The 22774-nt window shown below is 36.0% G+C and overlaps 1 protein-coding gene across 2 annotated transcripts in view; it reads left to right on the top strand.

Moving 5' to 3' along the window:
- Nucleotides 1-22774, top strand: part of OSBPL1A (oxysterol binding protein like 1A) — a 238509-nt gene that overhangs the window by 76856 nt on the left and 138879 nt on the right. Inside the window, exons 13-15 of one of the 2 annotated variants that reach the window (XM_058277558.1) lie at nucleotides 459-581; nucleotides 7574-7655; nucleotides 20581-20687. In XM_058277558.1, coding sequence (XP_058133541.1) covers nucleotides 459-581; nucleotides 7574-7655; nucleotides 20581-20687 — 312 coding nt within the window. The remainder of the gene's footprint in view (nucleotides 1-458; nucleotides 582-7573; nucleotides 7656-20580; nucleotides 20688-22774) is intronic. The other variant, XM_058277559.2, reaches the window with a different exon arrangement.

The following is a 22774-nucleotide window of genomic DNA, read 5'->3' as shown; positions in this document are numbered from 1 at the left end:
CGTTGTCACTGTCCTTTTAGGATATTACTGCTTTTTTCAAAAACATGGTGAAAGTTAAATCATCATGGCAGTTGTTGTTTGTATTAACATAGTCTAGTTTCTTATGCTTATAATTTGATTATAAGTTAGTACAATCGTTTATCAGGATCCATAATTATATAATAACTTAGTGGTGTGGAATCTTTGAGTTTAAAGTGTAAAATTCCTTGCTCATTATTTAATTTCCATGATGTATATGAGTATTACTATTAATGAATGTGTAAACTTATGGACAACTTTATTTTTTATGTATAGGAAATTTTTTTTTATCTAGACACGCCTTATTTTAGGGATCATTATTTCATTGGTGGTTACCTTTATTTCTCCATGTAAATTTTATGCTACTCAACTGTTGTCATATTCTCTCTCTCGAGTGAAAATACTTCTTCATTTTTATTCATATCCTTGGATTATTGCAGGAATGGCTAGAAGCAATAGAAGAGCATTCTGCTTATAGTACTCACTACTGTTCCCAGGACCAGCTGACTGATGATGAGGAGGAGGGTACAGTTTCTGCTGTAGACTTGAAGGAATCCTTAGGGGTAAGTAGGAAAGCATGGTCTGTAGCTAAATCTGTCACTCAGGTTTTACCAAGATTTTATTTTGTTTTTTTTAATTGTCAGGTTTTTAAAAATTAAGGTTTCTGGTAAAAATGAAAATAATATTGCTTTTTATAATGAGTAGTTATATTCTATTGGTATTTGTGTTTGTCATGGTAATACTATCAAATGTCTCTGTGCTCTAAAAATATGAGTAAGTGCTTATATGTATCTTTATATATTAACATTTTTGATTGCTGTAATCAGATGGTCATTCTATTTGAAAACTGCTGCCAGTAGGGGGAGCATGCATTGCTTGACTTACTGCCCTTTATGACTTCACAGCATATTTCAGAGTTTAAATAATGCAACCATAGTGATAACTTTCCTGGTCAGTAGTTTCTTTTAAAACCGCTTGTTATCTGTAACTTCATTGCTTTGAGGTAAGGTGAAGCGTCAATAATGAATGGAGAAACCCTCTTTTTTTTTTTTTTTTTTTAAAGATTTATTTTATTTATTTCTCTCTCCCCCCCCACCCAGTTGTCTGTTCTCTGTGTCTATTTGCTGCGTGTTCTTGTCCGCTTCTGTTGTTGTCAGCGGCACGGGAATCTGTATTTCTTTTGGTCATCTTGTTGTGTCAGCTCTCCGTGTGTGCGGCACCATTCCTGGGCAGGCTGCTCTTTCTTTCGCGCTGGGCAGCTCTCCTTATGGGGTGCACTCCTTGCGCATGGGGCTCCCCTACACAGGGGACACCTCTGTGTGGCACGGCACTCCTTGCACGCATCAGCACTGCACATGGGTCAAGGAGGCCCGGGGTTTGAACTGCGGACCTCCCATGTGGTAGGCGGACGCCCTATCCACTGGGCCAAGTCCGCTTCCCGAGAACCCCTCATTTGAAGTGACATCAATGCCTTATCTGTAGAGAAATATCAGCATATTAAGTGAAATGGAATAGGTTTTTTTTTTTTTTGGTGTCAGTTTTATGGCTGTACATTTTAAGTCCATTTTGTGTATAAAAGAATGGGAAATATGTTTGGAAGAATTAGAACTATGAAGGGACAATGCGTTTCAAGCCAAATTATGCCAGAGCATGTGTATTTGCCCGCTAAATTGAATCCTCTCTTACAATTAAATAAATTAGTTGTAGGATTTGACTATTTCTAAATCAGCAACTTTAATGAAGTTAAGTTTGTTAAAAGGGTTTTATTGAGTTAAGTTTCTATAAACTTATATAGGAAGAGATTTTGACTCTGAATCTTTAATCGTAATTTATGATGGAACATGAAAGTATTTGAGTTCTTCCATGTTTTGTTGAAGACACTTCCCTCAATTTCTTGACAATTACTTTACCAGTACTCCATCTATATTTTATTTTTTTTAATTTATTTTTATTTATTTCTCTCCCCTTCCTGTCCCTGGTTGTCTGCTCTGTGTGTCCCTTTGCTGTGTGTTCTTCTGTGATTGCTTCTATCCTTTCCAGTGGCACTGGGAATCTGTGTCTCTTTTTGTTGCGTCATCTTGTGTGTCAGCTCTCCGTGTGTGCGGCACCACTCCTCGGCAGACTGCACTTTCTTTTGGGCAGGGTGGCTCTCTATATGGGGCACACTCTTTGTGCATGGGGCTCCCCTACGCTGGGGCACCCCTGCATGGCAGGGCACTCCTGCACGCATCAGCACTGTGCATGGGCCAGCTCCTCACTGGTCAAGGAAGCCTGGGTTTTGAACTGCGGACCTCCCATATGGTAGACAGACGCCCTAACCACTGGGCCAAGTCCATCCCCAACTCCTATTTTAAATTCTGTGTACTGTGACAACCATAAAGATAATTTTCAGATCAGTGGACTTGGCAAAGCTGACAACTATTAGAGCATCTAATTAACATTAAAATTATTTAGGTAAATAGAGGAGGTTTAAATATATATGGCTAAAGTATATATTTTATATAAAGTAAAAAATAAAACTATGAAAAATGTTTTAATGTCTAGAGGAAAAAAAATCTTACCTTGTTTGACCTGGAAAGACTTACAAAACATCTATATCTTTTTCAGGAATATGATAATATAAGACCATTTTTTTTTTTTAAGATTTATTTATTTTTATTTTATTTCTCTCCCCTCCCCCTGCCCCCCCCTCCCCCCCCCCCCCCCGTTGTCTACTCTCTGTCCATTCACTGCGTTATCCTCTGTGACCGCTTTTATCCTTTTGAGCAGCACTGGGAATCTGTGTCTCTTTTTGTTGTGTCATCTTGTTGTGTCAGCTCTGTGTGTGTGCGGCGCCACCCTGGGAAGGCTGCACTTTTTCGCACTGGGCGGCTCTCCTTATGGAGTGCACTTCTTGTGTGTGGGGCTCCCCTACAGGGGGGACACCCCTGCGTGGCACAGCACTCCTTGATGCATCAGCACTGTGCGTGGGCCAGCTCACCACACGGGTCCTGGACCTCCCATGTGGTAGGCGGACGTGCTATCCATTGAGCCAAATCCACTTCCCTTAAGACCTTTCTAATGGTTGCTACTGCTAAAATAAAAACATAACTTTAATACCATTAAACTTCCTTGAAGAAAGGTTTCTCCTTTAGCTTAACTTTCAACATTTTGAGATTATTGATCTCAACTCTTTTTCATTTTATTCCTTATTAGAATAGTATGTATACGTTAACTTGAAGACCATGAACTTTTTGCCTTTTAGGTTTTATAGCACCTGAAGTCAACACGATAATTTCAGCCAGTTTGAGCACTCTTAGGTTTTGCAGGTTATGGACATATCTGTGTCCAACAGAATTTGAAGAATAACTCTGTGAATCTTGACTTAATTTCAGCTTCTGAAGCTGGTTCAAAATAGGTAAAATCTGAGGTGAATTTTGAAGTATATTGAATTGTGGCTTGCAGTAGTCTGGCTCCAGGGTGTCTTTGATCCTTGGGTGTCTAAGTAGCAGGGAAATTCTGGAGGCAGTTTGTAGAACACATCTATTCTAAATGCCTATAGATATTCTAAAGAAAATCAGGAACTTTAGGCCTGGGGTTCTCTTAAACAATCTGAATTAACATCAGAACTCACACTGTTTTCTCTAGATGCTTCCAGATTAAGTAGATAGACCTGTAAGAAATGGAAAAAAATGTATGTCCATATTGGAAAAAAAAATGATGTTGTATGGTTTGTGGTCTCATTTTGCCTCTCCACAATGAGGGCCTTGAAAACCTTAAAATGTTCTCTTGGATCTCTGTTAGCCACTGTTTTGAGGTTTGACCTCCAGGGAGAAAAAGTGTAGCACAAGTTTATAGAGATTTGACCTCATGGTGTTGCCTTAATGGCAAACTGAAAGTATTCTTTCAGAAATAAAAATTGGAAGAGAAATTCAACCACCGTATAGACCTGCACTGTCCAATATGATAGCCACATGTGGCTGATTACATTTAAAGACTAAAATAAAATATAGTTACTCATTTTAACAAGCCACACTTTAAGTACTCAATAGCCACATGTGGCTGGTGGCTTTCATATTGGACAGAGCAGATTTAGAGCATTTCCACATTGTAGAAAATTCTATTGGACAGCGCTAGTTTAGACTGTTGAAAACTTTGGGTGTTTCTGGTAAGGTGAGGATTTTATTTGTTGAGTATGTCTTTGATTCTATAGGATCTGATGTATCTCTGTTAGAAATAGTGAGTAGTTGATGATAAATTTTACCCAAATGAGAAAGTAATATAAAACTTTCCAGATTTAACAGTAAATGATTCCTAATTAAAACGTGCAGAAAGATGTCTGTACATAAGTAGACTGGATACATAAATATTAATACATCCATAAGAAAGAGACAGATTTATATGTATTGATATATTTAAGATATATAGTTAAGCAAAAAAGATAAAGTATAAAGTTGCACATGATGTGCTATACTACTTGGTGGGAACAAAAGCAGGGAAATTCTTAGTATTTGTTGCTTTGGGGCTGGGGAAGGCATATTTGAAAGAGAGTATCTAAGATTGGTATGCAAGGGAAAATTACTTGTCTCCGTAGTCACTTGCTTCATTTTTTATTACTTTTTTACTTTGTTAAATACCTATTTCAAAGTAAAACATTAAGAAAAATTACAAAGCAGGTGCCAAGAAAGAATAAGTGCTCTATGGGCTGGGGCTGCCTTAGACTCAGGGATGGTGGAGTGCAGGGTTACCTTTGAAGTTGGTTCGTCTGAGTTAGGAAGACTTGGAGATGAGCTCTGGGAGACCTGTATTCTCCATACTGGCTATTTTCTGCAGAGGAAAGTTACCAGGTTTCTACAGTTTGGTGTTTTAAAAGTTTAAAACATTATTGATGTATAATTTTCACTGAATAAAGTGAATGCATTTTCAATTTGATGTGTTTTGACAAACATATACCCTGTGGAAACCACCTTTCCTATCATGATATAGAACATTTCTGTCACCCCAAAAAGTTCCAGTGTTCCGCTTCCCAGGCACTGCCGTACACCTCCGTATCAGGCAACCATTGATCTGCTTTCTGTTGTTGCAGAGCAGAGTGCCTGCTCTAGAATTTCATGTAAGTGGAATCATGGACTATGTACCTTTGTGTGTCTGGCTTCTTTACTCACTGTAGTGTGTGTGTGTGTTTGTGTATATCGCTAGTTTGTGCCTTTTTATTTCTGAGTATTATTCCTTTGTATGGGTGAGCCCCAGTTTGTTTAGCCATCATCTGTTGATAGACAATCTGCTTTTGCTCTAAATTAACCAAATGTAGATCATCTTTCTCCTACGCCATCCCTTGCTCTCTAGCCATCCACCCCCTCCATACCCATTTCCGAGCTGCCCTGAAGGTCAGGGATCATTAGGTAGCTCAACATCAACCCAAACTGAAGGGAACCAAGCACTGGAATCCTGGGCGGACAGGGGGAGGAGCAGGAGCTTATGTGGGCTTTGTCCACATAATTTGGGTTTAAGATACTGTCTAACTTGGTATTAGAATGTTGTTTATAGTGGGATCCCATTTATGTAGAATATTTTAATAAAAATGAAAAGCTTAAAAAAGAGCCCTGACTTAACATGAACAGCATAGAAGTCAAGAATGAGACATCATGCTGGGTCCTGCCAAGAACTGATAGTCATTCATCTTCATGAATAGACTTGTAGGTTTTCATAGTATAGCCAGTATCCACTATGGGGAAATTATAGCAAACTGGAGAATATATTATGTTTTATTAATATCCTCTTTCTATTTTTAGTATCAAATATATGGCAGTAAATTGTTTAGAAAACACGTTGTACCCAACTATAGAACAGTATGTGTAAATTGCATCTTCTCCAGCTGTTCTCTTTCATACCTTTTAAAACAAGTAAATCATCTCTTAAGAAGCTTATTTTAGTAACTGACAGATAAATATACTAAGGGAAGGTCAATGTGATCCAAGTATTTAAAGACAATGCTATGGAGAGTATTTCCTGTCTGTGAATATAACCTCAGGAATTATCAATATTTATGGCACATTTAAAGTCAGAAAATGAAGCCAGTGTTTTATATGCCCAGCTAATTTTCACCATAGAAGGGAAAAGAGAAAAGAGGAGTGTTGAATTTCAAATGGGCAGGAGTATTAAATATGTATATAGCAGAAGTGATGCATTTCTATTAATAAATAATGAGTGATACATTTGGTTGCAGTGCATGTGTTTAGAGCCTTCAGATTAAATTTTTCCTTGCCTTGAACCTCTGCAGGATATGTCTTAAAAAATTATCAAGCATTCCATTTCCCTTCCTGTGGCATTTTACATTATGTAGTATAGGGATTCTCCCTTGCCAAAAAAAAAGTAAATCATATTTTTACATTGTTGGAGTTCTCAAAATAAAGAGGGTAACAGATTTTAAAGAGAAATTGCCTGTCACTAATGTGGCACCATGAATAATTCTATTGTGGTTGAGCAGAGCTTCATTAGCCCTCAAACATTTATAAGATGAAAAAGGAGAAAACGGGGCTTTCCTGTGCACTTTGGCACATTGAGCTACAGTATGTCTAATTTTGGTGGAGCAGAATGTTTAGAGATGGGCCAGTGGAGATGAGGCATACAAAGGAGGGGAGCCTCATAAGGCTAAATATATTCCTCTGCCTACAGCAATGTGATTCTAATAGTAATAAGGTCAAGGTTCTCAGAATGAAATATTTTCTATTGCTATAACCATCCAAATTTACAAATATAATTTCATTGCTTATTCTTTCCACCTCTTTAAAAGAAACTCATAAATAAAACTAACTTCAAAATGACACTGTTCATATGATATAGTAAATGAATGTATCTGATTTTTCATTTTGGACTTCCAGATCTGCAGTAAGATGGAATGCAACTCATGCCATGAAACTGATTTTATGTTTTTGCTTTTAGGGATCTAAATATGTCAAACTTTGAAATGACAAGGAGGGTCGATTTCTCTCATTGTCTTTTACCTCGTTTTCATAGGCTTTGACTTGCTATGAAAATGTCCTTATTGGTGTGATTATGCGGGGGCTGCGTGTACTTACCCTGCTGAACCGAGATCCCTTTGTGGTTTCCAAATGTTGGGACCATCTGTTTCTGTTACTGTTCTTGCTTTAATTATTTATTTTTTAAAGAAAACCAGTTTTTATAATATATTCTTAAGGAATGCATTTTATAATTTCTTGATGAAATTAATCTTGCCTACTAAAAGTGTTAACCAGAGAAATCTAACTCCTCAGATATACGAATGATATAAAGCAAAAGTAGGACTAACTAATGGAACTGTGTGATATCTCTGCCACAGATGTTGAATGTATTTACAATTTAGATTTATTTTTATTAAACTGTATTTGTTTACCTAAACGTTATATTCAGTTTCTAAGGAAGTTTTCTCTCATGTTTTTCCTTTTTGTTGGGAATATGTCTCAACTACTATAGTGTATCAACCTGTGAGCTAAGAGTTTTGATAGAAACAATCAAGTATATGTGAAAATCCTTTATTCTTTTGTAATTTTCTCTTCTTTGTGTTTCCCCCCCCCAGAAAGCACAGGCATGCCAAGAGAAACTAGATAGAGAAATTTCCAACTTTCTCAAAATGATTAAGGAGTGTGACATGGCTAAAGGTAAAACAAACAAACAAACAACAACAAAAACCACTGTTTAATACAACCCATTATCATAGGTATTGACACACTGTAGTTTTGTCTGCTTTTACACTTTAATTTTTGTTTTTGAATTTAGAATGGTATTTGATAAAAATATTTTGAAAATTTAAAAGAGCTATTTAAAATTTCTACTCACTGAGGATGCTTGCTTAGGGGTTAATAATGTTTTTATTCTTTTAAGGAAAAAAAAATTTATGTTAATATTTTGGGATGTAAATTCCTTTTAGCTACTTAATGAAAATTCTGCTTATAAATGCAGAAGACTTGGGTTTTGGAGTCAGACCATCCTGGTTTGAATCCTTGCCCTGCTACCACTTCCTAGCTGTTACTTTGAACAGTACCTTTAACTTCTCTGAACCTCAGTTTCCCCACCTATAAAATGAAAGGGGTTGGTTGTTTCCAGGTCTGAGCCTTTTAAGATTCTATGAAAATATATAGGAACTTGTCTTTCTATTAAATTGTTAATCTACTTTCCATCAGTAACTTTTTATATTTTCATTCTCCATTTGGTATAAATTATCCAGAGAAGATTATAATACTCTAAAATTCAAACTTAAGAATTGAAAGTTTTTTTATTACTTTGTAAATTAAAAAGATATCACCTTTCTTAGACTGTAGATTTAATATTGCTTTAGACTTTTGCCATGATGTGAACATAAACAACTCCACTAAAATATAATTGGTTTAGTGGTCTGTGAGTTTATGATTAGCTATTAATTTAATTATGAGCTAGTTTCCCTTAGCGTACTCCTAATATATGTTTATACATGCTCAGGGAATGTGAAGAAATGTTAACATTAGAGTCAACTGAGCATAAATATTCACTGTCCACATGTACTGTGGTCATCCCTTTCCTAATCAGCAGAGAAAGCTTTGGACAGGACAATAGTTAAGTCATTTTGATTATTAATTGCAGTCTGGAATATTGTGTTACTTAGCACTCCTTATTCTCAATGGAACTGTTTTTTTTTAATGACACCTTTTTAAAATATAATTTACCTAACATGAAACTCCCTTTAAAGAGTTCATTTCAGTGGTATTTAGTATCTTCACAACTATGCAGCCATCTCATCAATGGACTCTTAAAACACCATCTTCACAAAGAACCCTTAAAAGCCAGAAGAGATACTAACAATATTGAAAAGATTTAGAAAAGATCCAGAGTGAGATGAAACATAAGATTAATTTATTTAACCTGGACCAAAGCAAGAAATTGAATCAGAATTGATTGAACCAAATTGTGTTTGTGTATGTGTGTGTTAAACCTTTAATTACTTCTTTTGGTTCAGATTATCTTCTCTGATGATGATAGCATTTGTCTTTATAATAGTGATTGAGCAGATTATTAATCCAATTCAGAAGAACTGATATGAAATCAACATTACGTCATTTGTGCTTTAAGAGATGTATCATATTTGATAACCACAATACAGATATTTCATTTTGGACAATGCCATTGGGAAACTGAGATAATTGACTAAGAATTGAAAAACCGATTTCATATATCCACAATAAAATTTAATGGGCTCATTCCACAAAGTTATGCACATTATCTTCTGAAAGATCAGTGTGGATAAACTGCATTTTTAAAAAATTTAACACTTTTGAAAATTAAAGTTAATAGATCACAATAAAACTGCATTTTATATAAATAGTAGTAAGTAGAGAGAGTTACGATGATTTCATGAAAGGAATTAGAGAGCTGAAGATAGCTGAGTTTGCTTTAATGTCAGGGAATTGTTCAGAATAATCTTATGCCATGTGTTTTATAAAAGAAAACTGATAGGTACATGTGTTGCTGCAAACTGCCCGCCTAGTTTGCCGATGAGGTCTCAAGGTGAAAAACTACAATGTGTATGGACAGACTCTGGATCTTGTGGTTGTAATTGTTGTCTTAAATTTTGGTACAAAATCTCATTAACTTTAAGTCCCAGATCCCTTCCTTCTTACTCCCGCTTTTACCATACAAGCTCAATTCTGTATCTCCTCAAATCCAGATAACTGCAGCCACCTACCCTGGAGTCCCCCTGCCTCCTGGTGCCCCCTGCTCCCTACCCCCTTCCATCCTTGGGAGGACTGAATAAGAAGACGTTAATGAAGTCTTCTAAGTCATATTCTCTGAAATACTGCATTATTGTTGCCAGATCATTTTTCTAAAGGTACTTTTCTGTTAGGAAAAGTTTTTTTTTTTTCCTTTTGAAAAGTCTTTTATGGCTTCTTGCATATAGAAGCTATAGAATGAAATGCAAAGTCTTAAGCTTTGCATTTATCATAACCTGATTTTTCAGATTTATTTCCAATTATTCTCTCACATTGATCCCTATAAACCTATTTTGTTTATGACCAAACACCATGTCTTTGGTTGGAAATGTCCTCTGTTGAAACACCAAGTTTTGTGAGTGGACCTTAAATTCTGTTTGGATAATGTCAAAGTATATCTGGTATTGGCAACACATAATTCAAAGTTCAGAGAATGCAGCATTGAAGTCTCTACTATTTAATCTTTAAGAAAAGCCTGGTTGCAAAAACAAAATCACTCAAACTAGTAAAACTTTTTGGAAGACTTCCCAAAGGGCATATAGTCAATACATTCTTCTATATATCCCTAAATTTGCCCTTAGATTAACTATAAATAATGTTGATATTTGATTACATCACTTTGTTACCTTAGACTTCTTAGAAGTAAGATTAGTAGGTGAAAATAAGTTAACAATTTTGAACCTATTGATACTGTAACTTTTTTTCCAAAAAACAGTATTATTATTTACATGCCAATTTTAACTCATCCACTTTATTGCATTTTACTAAATGCATACTGACTTTGCATCTGCAAAGCCTTTTACTTTTCTGGGTTATAGATATCGTCCATTAGCATTTGAAGATGTGATTTGAACTTCTTCTGGCTTCTGATATTCTAATCATGATTCTTTCATAATCTTTTTTTTTTTTTCCTTGTTGCTTCAAAGATTTCCATTTTGTCTATGATGTTCTGCAGTTTCATGTCTCTAGATTTGGATTTTGTTGTTATGTATCTGCTTAAGACACTGTTCTTTAATTTGAGGATTTATTCATGTGTTTCTACAATTTAGAAAAGTTCTTAGCCATTTTCTCTTCAAATTTTGTTTTTTCTTCATTCTTTCTATTCTCTTCTTCCAAACTCCTAATAGGCATGTGTTGAACCTTCTTATTTTATCCGTCATCTCTTACTTTCTCATTCCATTTCTGTTTCTCTGTCTTACAGTCTGAGTAATTTCCTCAGATTTCTTTTCTAGTTTCAGTTACTTCTTCAGTTGTGTCTGTTTGGCTCATTAACCCTCTTTTTCTTTTTCCATTTCAAAAACAATTTATTGAAGTATATCATTCATACATGAACATATGTAAACAAAAGGGTATGGGAAAAATTGTGAATTTACAAAACAAACATGCATATCATCATACAAAACTCCCCTACATCACCCCACCCTCAACATCTTGCATTGTTGTGAAACATTTGTTTTAAACTATGAAAGAGCATTGTCAAAATATTACTACTAACTATAGTCCATATCTTGCATTTGGTGTATTTTCCCCCAACCCATCTGATTATTAACACCCTGTATTAGTATTATATATTTGTCTTCATTGAAAGAACGTTCTCATATTTGTCCTGTTAACCACATTCCATCTTCCATCCTCTAACCACAGGATTCCCTGCATTATACAGTCACAGGTTTTGTAAAATACATTCCAGGTGTGTACTCAGTGGCTCCCATTTTCATCACAGAGTTGTGCTGTAATCACCTCTGTTTTCTAAACTTTATTTTTTCATATTACATGTGTCTCTGATAACTCTAAACATATAAATTTCGTACCTTTTTCAGAATGTTCTTTTATTTCAAGTTGTGGAGCTAATTCTTTTGTTTCTTTTCTTGGTGAATATCCCTCATGATGGATTGTAATTGTTTATTGAACGTTTTTCTTCAGTGGAGCTTGTTTTTTTCCCCCTGCCTCCTGGGTTGCGGAAGTGTCCCTACGGAATGGTTTTTGCCTGTTTCTCTGGAGGCTGTACAGGTTTCTCTGGCTCTGGGCTAAGGGTTTTAACTTTGGGTTTCATAGGTTTGGCATAGGCTCAGGATCTCTTTCTCTTGGTTCCCACCCAGAACAATAGGCCTAAAACACCCTTTCTCACTGTTTCCCTGAATTGAGAGTGTTTCCATCCCTGCTTTCATTCAGACTCTAGCCCCGTCACACAGCCTTACCCTTGGCCTTGTGAGGCCAAAGCTGCCTATCCTCCCTCATGTGCTTGGAAACATCAGCGCTGCATCGCCTGGGCTTGTGTTCCCTCTGTTGTCTACCTCTTTCCTGGCGTACGCACCTGTTGTATCAGCCTTGGGCTTTCTTGTCATTTCTAGCATTTCTACGGATTTCATCTTTTCAGTCTCTGCTGTGTATTATTTTTTTTATTATTCAGCATCTATCTTTATGGTTTTGAGTTGGAGGGATAGTCCCTGTCCACTAGTTTTAGGTACCACAAGTGTCTTGTGTTCTTTTACCCCTGATTTAAAACAGCAATAATCTATAAATTATCTTACCTAGAAAAATTTAAAAAGCATATAGCCTTTTTATAGGCATTGTTTTGTGCACTTTACGTATATTGACTCATTTATTCCCTACCCTATGCAGTATATGCAATTAATATGTCTATTTGTCACATAAGCTAACTGAGGCACAGAGAGTTCAAGTGACCACCCAGGGTCACACAGCTAGTAAATACCAAAGTCAGGGTTTGGCCCTAAAGGCAGCCTTACTCTAGAGTCTGCTCTTTTCTATTTTTTTTCTTCTTTATTTTCTTTTAAATGTTACATTAAAAAAAATGAGGTCCCCATATACCCCCCACCCTACCCACGCCACCCTTCCCACATCAACAAACTCTTCCATCATTGTGGCACATCCACTGCACCCGGCTAATACATAGAGTCTGCTCATAACCAGTGAAGAGTCTGGACTGAATCAGGAGAATCTGAACATTTGATCTATGAACTGGAAAAGTTTACACATTTATAACCAAATGTAAAATGTAAAGTAAAACTTGAGGAATTGAGGAAAATCATATTAGCCTGGCTACTGTTGTTCAGGTGTTGAAATTGACATTTTTATCATCCATTCTTCATTGTCTCCTATTTAGAAGTTCAAAGGTAGGGTGAGACTGATGTAAAGCAGAAGTTTCCAACTCACAGCAAAAACGTCCTCTCTGTTTTCCCTGTCAAGTTTTCCTCCTATTTTCTTGTCCTGATGTTCTTTCTTGTGGTCCTTGTCTCAAAGAATATATCTCTGAGTCAGCCAGCTTCCCGAGCCCCAGCCTTGGAGTCAGGTGAGCTCTTCTTTCTCTCCTACATTTTATGATCCCTTTTGCCTCCTGGCCGTGGTCACATCTCTGTATCCCCCCACCACAGCCAAAATAGGCCATGGCCATCTTTCCCCTAGAGGGTAGCAGTGACTTCATGACCGACCGGTCAGGAGTGACTTCGTGACCGGTCAGGAGTGATTTCTTGATTGGCCACAGGGCTTCCAGTTTTACATTCTTCCAGTTCCCCCAAGGGCATGCTCCACAGGGTTGGTAGAGACATGCCTCTAAAACACAAATCAGATCTTGCCACACCCTTCCCAGCAGCCGCCTGTGCTCTTTCGTTCCCTTGAGAGTGTAATCCAAACTAACTAACCTCAGCGTTCTCATTTCTTGCCACTTCCTTCCTTTTGCTCTATGTTCACCAACACTGAACTTTTCTGGTGCTTCAGAGTCTTAGCATATGTTGTTCCCATATGTTTCCTTATCCTCTAATTGTAGCTTCCAGGAACTTTTCCTTGCCTTCTCTAAAACTAGCCTGAGGGAAATGGACTTGGCCCAGTGGTTAGGGCGTCTGTCTACCACATGGGAGGTCCGCGGTTCAAATCCCGGGCCTCCTTGACCCGTGTGGAGCTGGCCCATATGCAGTGCTGATGCGTGCAAGGAGTGCCCTGCCACGCAGGGGTGTCCCCCACGTAGAGTAGCCCCACGCGCAAGGAGTGCACCCGTAAGGAGAGCCGCCCAGCTTGAAAGAAAGTGCAGCCTGCCCAGGAATGGCGCCGCCCACACTTCTCGTGCTGCTGACAACAGAAGCGGACAAAGAAACAAGATGCAGCAAATGCACACAGAGAACAGACAACCGGGGGAGCGGGGGGGAATTAAATAAATAAATAAATCTTTAAAAATAAATAAATAAATAAAATAAAATTAGCCTGAGCGTTCTTCCTATGGTTTTCCGGACCACCCTGCAGTTTCCCTGTCATAGCACTAACCAGCCTTACATTTAACTGTTTTCATTCCCCTTTCTGGGCAGGCCCCACCTCCTCAGGCCGTACAAAAGGCAGAGGGCAAGTGAAGGTGCTGCTCCCAGGGCCGGGCACGCAGGGCGCAGGAGAGGGAGCTTCTAGCCTATCTTGGTCCGAGCTTTCTTTCAGGCAGCAGTGTAGAGGAGGTGAATAGTTGAGACAGTGTGATTATGAAAACAGTGATTTATTACCTTTATTTACTTCCACCAATGTCAGTGGGAGAAGACAGGCAAGCATCATAGCCTGAAGCACTCTCAAGCATGCATGGTTAAGTGAACTCTTTAATTCATTACCAAATTTTTACTCTCTCCATCTTATCCTTTGTGGCACAGACCCACCAAGGCCTCTCCCCAGACATAGACATTCCCACAAGTGGCGCTCTCTAGATCACATGTGGCTCTACCCTGTTCACTCTTTTTTTTTTTGCTACTTACCATGGTCGATGATTTACATTATGGTTTACATTTTGGACCATACACTTTAATAGATTTTGACAAAATTTAGAATGGCCTGTATCCATTACTGCAAGATCATGCAGAACAATTCTAATGCCCTCAAAATGCCCTATATTCTATTTATTCTATTCTTCCCTGCTCCCCCTCCTCTCGGGACCTATGGCAACCACTAAGTTTCACTCTTTGAAGAGTAAGATTCTAAGTTACATTCTTTAATATTGAGGGCTTGACATATTGGTCTGTTCTCTTTTATTAGGCACTGCACATGTTCTCGAGAGACTCTAATCCCTCTATTTGAGAATATAGCAGGACGCCCCAGGGTGAGAGTTTAATATTTTCTTGTTTATTGTGCGGGTCTCCACCCATTGATATAATGCACTGTGACAAGATGAAGACTTAACATATTCCATAGACGCCTGCCCCAGGTGTGCCCTGTCCTGTATGCATTCCCCCCTCATCCAAACACCCTACCCCAGTAAGCCTCCCCTGCCATATTTGCCAAAAGAACATTCCCAACATTGCAGTTTTAAAAAACCACAGACATGCAAATCCCCAGTGTTCACCTGCTCCTTCCCCTAGTTCCATAGATAGTCCAACCCAGCCCTCCACCCCACGCCCCTCATAGACCAGCACCGCCACAGCTATAGCATCCCTGCACCACTGTCATGTCCACCCACTGCACAACTGCACCCTTCCACCTTATCGTAGATTTTGTCCATATGGGCGTTGGCTCACAACCCTCTACTCCCTTTCTGCCTCCTATTTACTCTTTACTTGAGTTGACTTTTTCCCATAGGGTCATTACCATCAGATGAGGAGTCCTTGCAAAGACTATCCAATAGAAGTGATGCAAAAGTGATAGCCTTTGAGATTTTATTCTGATTAAAATTAATTTTCCTTATTGCCTCACTTCACTCTTGATTCCAAAAGAATGCCAAACCATTTCATAGTTCTGCTTTCTCCATGAAATCTTGCGTAGGGCTCTTTTTTCCTATGTTTTCTTACATAATTTATTTTTTCCAAGTAATCGTATGCTTTCCCTCCTCCTATTCAAAGAACTCACCTCTGATTAATACTTTTCTTTCAGTGGTAATTGTTTTGTTTTTTATCTTCCTTGCCAGACTACGAATTTGATAAGGGCAAAAATTATTCTCTCCTCTTACCCCAGTATCTCTCAACACCTAGCCAACCACCTGCCATACAATAATAAATGATATATACAAATCCTCTCATCTGTTCAGAATTCTCATTGATTATAATTCTGAAACTATCTTCCTCTCAGGACTATTACTTTCTGTACTATCTAAAAATAATAATTATAGATATTTTAGATCATCTTGTTCTGTTGGGTGTTATTTTTAGTGATAAAAATATTACTTGTTCTTCAAGATCCTACTCAAGTCCTACTTGTTTCATCATACTTCCCTTGAGTACTTCCTTGATTACAACTGATAATGGTAACTCCCTTCTCTGAATTCTCTGCATATTTACTTAAAAAAAAAAAGTATATACAACTTGCTATTTATGTTATAACATACCTGGTAGTTTTATTGTTTAACTCGTGCTTTAACTCATTTAACTAATGCTACTTTGCACTATACATTTTATATGATCTCCTGCAAATAGTATAAAATGATACACACACACAAACACTGAGTGGTCAGCAGTACTTATTTAATGGATGATTATATTTATGCTAGTTAATCTTAATTTGAACAAAAATAGATAATTTTGCATTCTTATAGCTTATTGTTACCTCTTGGTGTTTTGGAGTAGAATTTTTTAGAAGACTAGTTGATTTTTATGTTGTTTATTTCTTAATAAAAAAAGACTTTATACCTGCTATCTTTTTCTCCATTTTTAGGAGAGAGTACTGATTCTCTTGAGGCATTAATAAAATTCCACATCGGTATGAAAATCCATTTTTTGGAATGCCTCCTTATCTCATGCAGGTTAGCTCATGTCTCTGATGTACATAGTCAAAGGCACTGCATTTTTTTCTTACCAAAGAGAATTTGTATCATTTTAGTATTTTCTTTATTTTCAATGATATTCAGTTTTGCTGCTAGATTTCTTAGTTTTTAGACTATTTCTTCTCTGTGTGTGTGTCTGTTTTAATTCATATTTAAGCTAGCACCATTACCACAAGGGCAAGTGTAAGAAAATGAAATGCTGTTCATTCAGGTTTTTTTTTTTTTTTTTAAGTTCTTGTCCTAAATGGTGGAAATATTTGAGTAGTTGAACATTGAAAATGGGCAGAAAATACTTACTTGTGCCTTAAGGGAAAAGCAAAATGTAGTTAAAGATGACCTATTAATACTTAATCTGCTCTAATCAGCCAACGTATAATAATTAGACTGAAAATGTATCTTATTTTTTAAACTAAATTATAATTCTTATAAAGTAAGTAAAACCATTCAAAACTGTTTGGACTCTATGCAAACCATGGAAATAAAATGTTTTATTTGTTTCCTTATTCATTTAATAAATATTTGAGTGTGTTCTTTGTACAAAGCTTGATGCAGGGTGTTCAGGGGAGAAAGGTTTAGCGTTCATAAAGGGTGCCAGAGACGGTGACCTGTGGATATGTCTGTGTTGGGGACGAGGAGAGAGGTCCTTTCCACAGCGATGTTTAGGGAAGGCTTCGAGGGGACTGTGGCATTTGAATGGGACCTTGAAAGTAATATAGTTCTAGTTAAGTGGGGAAACTCCTGAACGTGAATAATTGTTATTTGCAATATTCAGGAATGGGGAGCATCCTGAACGAAGGTTTGGAGGCAGTAAAGTAGGAGGATATTTCTAAGGAAACAAACATTCCCCGGGAAACAGTCTGACTGGAAAGAATTCAGTTTATGGAGAGTCTTAAATGTTAGCATATGGACTGTGAACTTTGTTCTCAAGTAGGGACACCGTGAAGATTGTCAGTATTAGGGTTTAGCTTGTTAATCTAACAAGACCTAAGGACTTCCCCTTTAGTTTTAAAACTTACCCAGTTAAAACTTACCGTCATGAAAAAGACAGAATGTGAGCTTTTTATATGTCTCTCAAGTTAAGCTTTTCAAATATAGTCTTCTAGCTGCTTTCATAAGGTAAAAATATTTTTGATACACAAAATAACCTTTTTTTCTTCAAAAGTAACAATATTAGATTCTTACAATTAGTACAAATAAAGTAACATACTGGCATTTTCCATTTATTCATGTCATTTTAGTCTTTAAATATTGAATGGCTGAAACATACTTGCCGTGATTTCCAATTGGTAACTGTTTTAGGAACTTTACAGATTTAATTCTTTTATGTAACAGTATATAAACATCACCATATAAGAATGCTTTGCACTGCACTAGGTATGTGCCAAGGTCCATTAGTTCTTACACTGGCCACTGTTAATGTTTTTTTGAAAATCTTGTCTTAATACTAGATTATCAGAGAAGTCACATAACTTTTTTTTTTTTTTAAGATATATTTTACTTATTTCTCTCCCCTTCCTCTGTTGTCTGTTCTCTATCCATTCGCTGTGTGTTCTTCTGTGATTGCTTGCATTCTTGCCAGGTGGCACTGGGAATCTATGTCTCTTTTTGTTGCATCATCTTGCTGCATCAGCTCTCCATGTGTGCAGCACCACTGCTGGGCAGCTCTCCTTGCGGGGTGCACTCCTTATACGTGGAGCTCCTCTACACGGGGGACACCCCTGTGTGGCACAGTACTCCTTGCGTGCACAGCACTGTGCGCGGGCCAGCTCATCACATGGGTCAGGAGGGCCTGGGTTTGAACTCTGGACCTCCTACATGGTAGGCAGATGTTCTATCACTTGAGCCACAACCACTTCCCATAACTCTTATTTTGGACAGAAGAATTTGACATTCTGACAATAAAGCATTCCTTTTTTTTTTTGCTATTAACTTTTTATTTTTAGTAGAGAAGTAGGTTTACAGAAAACCATGCATAAAATAGAGTTCTCATATATCCTCCTATTAACACCTTGGATTAATGTGGTATATTTGTTACAGTTGATGAAAGAATATAATTAAAATTGTACTATTAATTATAGTCCATTCTTTATATTAGGATTCATTGTGTTATACAGTCCCTGTGGTATTTAAAAAATTTTTTTTTCATTCTTTCAACATTTACAACCGGGATTCTTACAAAAATGTGCGCCTCTATATATTTTTTGGACTATTTTTCAGAAGCTTGCAGATCAGTTTTGTTCCAAAACTCATAAGCATTCCTAAAAATTTAATTCTGACATTTAATGTTTTATGCTAAACAAGTATCTCAGGTATGAAATATCTAAAACAGACAAAATGAGAGATAATTAAGCATGCAGTAGCATTTAATAAAGAAATATATCCATATAATTATGCTTCCATCTTCCTATCATTTGTGCCATGGAAGCGGAAAATTACTAGATTACCCAGAAAATCTATGGAAGGCAGAACCTGCGTCTGTTTTTTCTTGTACATCTTCTTGCAATACTTGGTCCACAGCTCTGTCTGAGACATCTGTTGAGGTACTATTTAAGTCACATGGCATCCAGCATATGGTGCTTTCTTTTCCTATTTAGTAACTAAGTACAGAATAAATCTTCACAATATCTATAAAAGATCCAAAATGAAAAGTAAGTTATATAAAGTCACATTTATTTTTGAATATAGTAGTTTTGAATTGTTTGCATTTCATTAAGGATAGCTAAAAGTAGGAATCTGTATTTTATAAGATGAAAAATATGATAAAATATGAGTTAGTTTTAATTCCAGATACTGAAGAAAGGTTGTTCATACCTTTCTTCATTTAATGTTTTTGTTTTCCTTTTGTTGTCTTCTTTTGCCATATGGATTTTAAGAACTACTTTTTCTAAGAAAAAGACTTTTCTTTGCGTGAATAAATCACATGCACATAGAAAATTTGAAAATAAAAAAAGAATAAAAATATCCACAATTTTATTACCCAGAAATGATTATAAATAATTTGATATATGTTCTTGGTAGATTTGTTTTGATTATCCCATGTGATGTCGAATGACATAATCTTACATTTAATTTCCTTTCTTAGTATATACCATTTCCCATTTGAAAAATTTTCCACCTTGATGGCACCCAGTGTTCCATGGACTAGCATTTTCAATTTTCTGGCTCTTGGATTTACTTGATTTCTTTTTTTTATTGATCTTGTTTACTGATTTTAAGATCATATTTTAAATGTCAGTCATTATTTGACCATACAAAGGATGCCACAGAGTTAATTATTTCCCTTTTAGATTTTTTTTTTTTTAACTTTCTTAAATATTACAATTTTTATTTGCTGGAAGGGACGGATTTAAAGTATCTTATTGTGTAATTAATAAAAAAAGTCAATATATTTCAACTAAGTACACTTCTCTTGCATCAATCTAGAAAGGATATGACATTTTGCTTTTTAATTGATGCAAGCATTTTATAGCTTTCTCTTGCCAGCAGTCTTTTTTTCATATTGAGAAAGTGGGTTATGATTTTCTTTAGGGGGTGGAGATAGAAGAGCCACTGATATTACCATTTCTTTGTTCCTGACTTAAACATATACTAAAAGGTGCTCGACTTCCTCAGAAATTCACTTTTGAGAGGGAAAAGAGCTATTTACATTAAACATTTGTCCAGATAAGAACTAGAGGAGGCTGAGCCACCTTCAGAAATATTAGACTCATATCAGCTACAGAATTATTTTTGTCTCTTTTTAGCACTTTGCTTTTGAATAAAATTATCTAGCGTAGAATCCCACGAGCATCAATATTTTGTAAGTAATGCTATCCTTCTTGTCAACTGCTTTTTTTTCTTTTTTCTTTCAGTCTTAGCTCTTCTCCCTGTAGAGTACTGGCCTTTTCTAGAACAAGCTTTGTTTTTTTTTTTTTCCCTGTACCACCTTATATGCCATGCACACTGTGGGTGCTTAACAGTGATGCTCAATAAAGATGGTATTTGCTTTGCTTAGAACAGCTGGAAGGAAACATGAAGTCAGTAGATATAAAAATATTTATTTTCTATGGTCTTGGTTTACTTTACGATTGCTTAAAATCCTCATTCTATTTATTTTTTTATTTATAGAAATGCTTCCATCATTTCTTCAGAAAGTTGAAGTTGTCTCTGAAGCTTCTAGAGAAACTTGTGTAGCTTTGAGCGATTGCCTTAATCTCTTCACTAAACAAGAAGGGGTAGGTAGCTTGTAATTGAATTCTTTAATAATTGTTTGGGTGTCACATACTTAATTATCTGATAGTTCATAGCTTTGAAATTGTCCAAGGTAGACAAAAAGGTATTAACAAAGGAAATTTAAGTTTTATTTTTCAACAAAATTTAGAATTTGTTTATTTTCGATTAGGAAGGGTTTCACTGAAAGAACTTCTCCATGTCATTTGAATTTACTTGTTGCAGCATAACAAATATGTTTAAGTTGATCTACTCAGAGTTGTGTGACATTTCAGTAAGGGAGAAAATCTTTGTATGATTAAGATATACCAGTTTTATTTAGAAAATAGACTACTATCATACTTTCAGGTAAATTGAGCTCAGTGAATGCCTTAGATTTTTTTGTGCTCTTCTTTCCCTTGTTCTCTTCCATGAAAAATTGTACCCTTTTCCCTAAAATATGAGTAAGAGTGTTGTGCTTAACCATTAGTAATTCTTCTTCTAATCATTGAAAAGTTGTAAATATATTTTTGGTTGCCTGAACTAGGATTTATCATTTTATGCATTTTTTTTCTTTTCATTTTAATGCAAATCAAATGGTAACAGGCTTTCTTTCCATTTTGTTAATTTCTACATATATGTTTAATCTTCAACTTATTTTTTAGATGTAAGATACCAAATTTCTTATTCTCATTACAATTTATTTGTATCTTTTGGCTAGAGATTAGGTTTTAGTAAAACACAATAGATAAAAATAGCTTTATATGTGTTTCTCTTATAGGTAAAGATCCAGAATTTTATTTTTCCCATGATTAGATCAGAAGCCTTGTGAATTAATATAAAAGCTTAAAAAATGCTTGTTATGTAGTACCACAAATTCCATGTATTAGTTTATTTGGAGAATAAGAAAAATATTTAAATTATCTGCATTCATTTAAAACAAACTTACCAAAAGTTTTCAACAGAGTTCTGTTACTATTGCAGGAAAACCTAAGTGTTCATTAACATTTTAAATGATTCTTCTAAAACTGTTTGAAAACATCCCTTATGAGTATTTTTACTTTTGATGATTTGCAGATTTCTCATTCTAGTTCATTTAAATGAGAAATGACAGTGTTCTAAATAAATCTAAATAGGTTGGTAACATTGCAGAACTTCTTTGAAATTAAGTAATTATGATGTCACTGGATCCATGTACTGTATTGTCAAACCAAATTTCATTCACTTCTTTTATATGGAACCTGATATATTTGATATTGTTTTAAGGATTAACACTAGATAAGCAGTAATGTGTTAAGTTAGTGTGTTTAATTGCCGGATAAGTTAACTTACCCTAATTTAAAAACTATTTGTTTAAGAAAATAGCCTAGGAAAACACTGCTCTTTGTGAAAATCTAGATGTGCAAGAGTATTAGCTTAAAAAAAAAAGTTCAGGCAAATTAGCCTCTTTTAGCCTTACAAATTCGTCCTCAGAATTAAATAAGATAATTTAAGCAAGATACTTAGCATAGTACTGGTCACATAGTAAACCTTGAATAAAAGCTAACATTTATATAGGAACCTGTATAATTAATACTTGTAACCTGTCTTCCCTGACGGTATCTTGGAGCTTTTGTGTATTTAACATTGGATTGATCTTGTGGGAGGGGTTGCTGTTGCCTAATGAAAACTGATTTGACTATTTGTGGAATGAATGACTGGGTTGTTTCCATCCTCATTACATTAGTTAAGCAACAGTGGACTACTGAACTTCTCTGAACCTTGATGTCTTCATGTTTCAAATAAGGGAGACCATATAGGAAGTCCTGAAGAGTACTGGTCTCTTGGAGTCTAGTAGACAAGCTTTACATCCTGGTTTTATTATTAATCAGCTGTGGGACCTTGTGCAAGTTTCTGTAAAATGAAAATGTATAAACACCTCAGAGATGGGTGGTGCGATCAAATATATAAACATGACTAATATGTATGTAGAGTATATTAGCATATGGCGTGGCACACAATATGCATTCAGTCTATGGTATGTGTTATTTCAAACTTTTACACTATGTCTAAGATTCGTTTTCAGTAATACTCTGAAATAAAAATAGAACCCATGATTTCCTCCTCAGAAATA

The sequence above is a fragment of the Dasypus novemcinctus genome, chromosome 16, assembly GCF_030445035.2.
Source record: "Dasypus novemcinctus isolate mDasNov1 chromosome 16, mDasNov1.1.hap2, whole genome shotgun sequence".
Taxonomy (NCBI): domain Eukaryota; kingdom Metazoa; phylum Chordata; class Mammalia; order Cingulata; family Dasypodidae; genus Dasypus; species Dasypus novemcinctus.
This window is presented reverse-complemented; position numbering and strand designations above follow the sequence as displayed.